This window comes from Pteropus vampyrus, unplaced genomic scaffold (assembly GCF_000151845.1).
Source record: "Pteropus vampyrus isolate Shadow unplaced genomic scaffold, Pvam_2.0 Scaffold131, whole genome shotgun sequence".
Taxonomy (NCBI): Eukaryota; Metazoa; Chordata; class Mammalia; order Chiroptera; family Pteropodidae; genus Pteropus; species Pteropus vampyrus.
This window is the reverse complement of record NW_011888912.1, coordinates 802,706-807,145: the sequence shown is the minus strand read 5'-3', so window position 1 is coordinate 807,145 and position 4,440 is coordinate 802,706. Positions and strand designations below refer to the sequence as shown.

Here is a 4,440-nt window from a genome sequence, read left to right as displayed (position 1 = left end):
TTGGTTGCTAACACAGAAAACACAATTTAAGGCATTAATAACTTCCCAAGTGAGATGTTGAATCACAAAATGTCTCTCTGAACTTGAAAGCACGATAAACCAGATTTGCAGATACATATTATATCTATCTATATATTTTTTTTCATATATTTTTTACATATTATATCTCTATATTTTTTTCCAAAACTAAGTCTATATTTCAGGGGTATATTTCGAGAGTATATTTCATTATACTCTTATTTTGATTATAATTCAAGATGTTTACTATGGGAAGCTGAATTGAAAATTTTGTTGCTCTGTGGCCAATAAAAAATTTTCGTCTTCCTTGACACTCCTATAGAAATGCTTTGCAACAGTTCCCGGGTGGGCATTTTAAATGGAAATTTACTCTGGTTTATGATAATACACATGTTATCACCCTATTAAAATTATCATTCTTTATCATTTGTTTTTGATTATGATAAGCAACCTTATAGAGATGGGAACTTGATCAACGCTTCTGTGCTAAGACAACATGCTGTACGTACCTATGTAAAAATATCAAATCTTTGCAGTTAAAAAAACACAACACTCTCACATTGCTTTCCACTCTCCGTGGTTACATAAAATATAAATCAACAACAGGACGTGCTCGGGGGGCAGCTACCGCCCTGCTTTTTAGAGGAAAGGAAAGTGATGTCAAGTTAAAAAAAATTTCAAAGTGAATTCCAACGAGCAAGGTTTTAAAAAATAATTTTCTCCTTTTTTTACTTACTTGGAATTTCTACCAAAAAAATCAATTTTCATGTTCTTTCAAAAGTTAAAAAATACAGCTTTAGAGACTACATTATAAAGAGTAATATTAAACATCAATTTATTAGCTACATTTAGGAATCAACGAAAACGTACTCATGATCCGAACTGAATGAAACCGCCCAAAAATGTCCACCAAGTTGACCAGAAGTGTACAAAGACTTCAAACTTAAATAGCTACCTAAAGTCCAATTAGTCACATTTTCCTACAGAATACGGCATTTGCATGATTGTTGGGTTTGTGTATTTTTATCTCGTCGAGGTTCTAACATCTCCTGTCACCCAGGAAGGGTGGTGGCCTCATGAGAATTTCCAAAGCAAATAAGAATTAAAACTATAAGTAAGGAACCAAAAACTTGATTTAGACCACATTCTGTGATAACAATAGACAAAAAGCTAACAGTTTCTCTAAAAGCCAAATGCATTACTTTGAGCTATCATGGAAGTAAGTGTTCAAATAAATATTTCACCAGTAATCAAAATTTGAGGAAGCAACCTCTCAGCCGAGGAGAGGGTGTGGCTTACATGCCACCAAAGCCATAATGTGACTTTTAAAATTGTATTTTTTTGTGAAAAGGATAAGAATTCACTTATTTTGTCATTAAAATGCTCTGACTTTCAGAAACTCACGTTCACGTAGTTTCAGGAGCTAAGGAGCAACGTCGCTTTTTAACGCGCTCGCGAAGATGGTAAACAAAGATACAAAGTTTTCTTCATAAATCTCGATTTTTACCCCCCCAAATATTTATGGCTTTCTGAACAGAAACAGCGTGTTCTGTCACCTCGCGAGCCACGTTTGTCTCCCCTGCCACCACCTTGACCGTTTCTCAGTGGGCTTCTTCACTTTCGGTCATCAACCCTTCGCTTATTTTTGTCTGTTTCAACCCAATATCTCTCCACCAGCAACGCACAGCCAAGGAAAAGATGACCCCCTCGCACGTACCTGCACCGATGTCCAGAAAGGCACAGCCGAAGGCCAACAGTTTAAGCCACAGGTACATGGTCATCTCTGGAAAGTGGCCGTGTCCCTGGGAAACTGCATGCGTCCGTCTGAAAAGGCAAAGTAATGATTTATCTCCGCGAGAGTTTTGCTCTGCGAAGCCGAATCAGAAATAAAAGAAATGAAGACGTACTCTTGCCTTGTCGGGCGGGGAGCAATTTCCTCCTCTGTCACCCTAAGACCAAACCACTCGCCAGCTCCACGGGCTGCTAGGTGGTGATGTCAGATTCGGTTTTACTAACTTCTGCAAAAATAATGTAAAAGGTCCCCTTTGCAGGAAGTCAAGAAAGTTGTTCAAAGTCCGGGCAAAGCCATCTTAACTTCCTTAATTCAAGTCATTAGACCAAGTGGGAGTTTTTAAAGACTTTTTCCCTTCAAAAGATGTTTTTTTAATATCCAGATAATGCTCCCTTATAATACTGATTACGACTTTTAAAAACTATCACCTCTCTTTCCCCAAATGATCGATAATTTTCTTTCCTAAGAGATAAAAAAAACAAAGCAAAACAAAAGATTCAGCTTGGGCATAACAAAATGGGGGTAGGCGAGGTGATCCTCTCACGGAATCAGGAGGAAATAACCTGTGTATGATCGCAAATGATCGAGTGAAGGAGGGAACAGCTAGCTATCGATTATTTTTGACAAACGTCCTCATTCCCCACTAGGGCATTCGAAACCTGGCAATATGGCAGTTCGAGCAGCCATACCCATTTCCTATGCAAAAGCTTTCAGAGAGTTTAGCGGGTTTGCCCCGAATCTCTCACTGATGTCCTTCCTTCTGGGACCAGAGACGAAATCAGGATGTCACCTCCACTACGGCAAATTCTTCAGAGAAAGCGATGCTGCTGTGACTTGAGATAATCCTGGTGCTGTTGATGAGGGGACCCTGCGATAAAAATCCAGAGCTGTCTTTTACACAAGTTAACCTTTCCCCGCCTGTGGCAATGCTTCCTAAGCTTTTCGATGAAAAGATAACAAATGAACATAGAATATCCTTTGTGGTTCTGACCCGGTCCATAAATTGGGAAAATAGATACTGGCAAAAAGCCACCGTGAATTCACAGCAATACAATTAAATGAACTGGGATCGGTATCGCAATATCTGGTTTATTTAAAAACAACAGTGCGCACACTTACAAGGCATGGTTATTTGAACTGTAGATAATGTTTACGGGGGCGTCTGGGTGGTCCATGTTCTTGCCACAACCCCTCAGGCCCCAGGTAGGAAGCACCAGTGTAGAATTCTCATACTTTACTAAATAAATCTTTTCCTATTTATGAATTTATTTATTTTACTCTTCCTTTGGCTGCTGGGAGCCACAGAGCCAAATTTGTACACATACACCCTCTGTGCAAACAGAAATAATCCCACATCTTAAATTCTGCATAATAACATGATGATGAGATCTTTGTTATAATTATGATTTTTATCATGATGATGATGATTAGGGCTGTTACCACAGAACTATGCTGAGCTCTTTAATTGCATAATGCAACTTGTACAACGTTTGAGATAGATAATGCTATTAATTCCTCTCATCTGTGACATTCAGAGAGGTGAGGTGAAGCGCCCAGCTCTCACGGCTAGGAAGTGACAGGTTATGTTCTGAACCCATCTCAAGGTTCAACCTACTTTCCTTACCTGCCTTACTAACCCTCCTGCTTCTCTGCTTTCTGCAATCTTTTTACTATGTGTGTTTATCATTTACGATCTCTCAGAGACAGGACCTCGACTCCATAAAAGTGAGGCTGTTCCTTTTTTTGCAAAAGCGTTTGTAAATAAAATACTTTTTACATGATTTTCTCTAAGCAACGGCTTAAATGTCACTTTCTCGGGGAGGCTTCCTCGAGCACCCCACTTAAAAGAGGCCCCTCTATGTTCTTTTCCCTCTCGGACCCTTGTCTGTTTTTTCTGGGTCCAGGGAGGTATTTGTTTATTCACATCCGCCTCCCCGACGAGGGCATAAACCTGACTTCCGATGGTGAACCGTGAAGACTAGGGAGTGGTTGCCAGACGTGACATTCGGTGAATGAATGAATGAATGAATGAATGAGACCTACACGTGAGGCTGGGGTGTGGCCAGCAGACCGGGGGTTGGCAAGGGTAGGAGATGGAAACATGCTCGGGGAGCTCGTGCTGTAGAACAGGCCGGGGATGATGGAGACAGAAACGCCTACCAGTTAAATAAATAGCACCAGCGGTTACAGAACCTGCTACAGGAACACAAAGGGGGGAATATTGCTACACCTTCATCGTTTGCTCTGAAAATACATTCCTGCATTCTGCCATCTTGTCTTTCGAAAATCTAGGTGTGAAGCAAGGAAATCTGCGTCACTCGATAAAGCCGCGCCTCCGTCTTTGTACGAATGCAGATCCAGACAAAAATAAGTCTCACCGACGTGGAGCTGTGCCAGGGGAAGGGGCTGCTGCTCGAACAGGTTTACCAGCATCGTCCCGCTCCCAGTGACCTCAGGACCCCTGGACCACGCACCCGCTGCCAGCATCGTCCTGCTCCCAGAGCCCTTGGGACCCCTGGTCTGTGACCCCCGTCCGTCACTGCCAGTGGGTATCAAAACACAATGCCGATAATAAATAAGAAAAAGGGATTTTGCCTAGTGGCCAAGACCAACGGCGAACTGCTAGTTCC

General features: G+C 41.4%; 2 protein-coding genes across 2 annotated transcripts in view; both read right to left on the bottom strand.

The window, feature by feature from the left end:
- Nucleotides 1-1,917, bottom strand: part of PTPRC (protein tyrosine phosphatase, receptor type C) — a 91,722-nt gene extending 89,805 nt beyond the window's left edge. Inside the window, exon 1 of the mRNA XM_011367310.1 lies at nt 1,736-1,917. Coding sequence (XP_011365612.1) covers nt 1,736-1,799 — 64 coding nt within the window. The 5' untranslated portion in view covers nt 1,800-1,917. The remainder of the gene's footprint in view (nt 1-1,735) is intronic.
- Nucleotides 1,918-2,565: 648 nt separating this feature from the next.
- Nucleotides 2,566-4,440, bottom strand: part of LOC111744295 — a 24,788-nt gene continuing 22,913 nt past the window's right edge. Inside the window, exon 5 of the mRNA XM_023534800.1 lies at nt 2,566-2,678. The gene's annotated coding sequence lies outside the window, so the exon portion shown is untranslated. The remainder of the gene's footprint in view (nt 2,679-4,440) is intronic.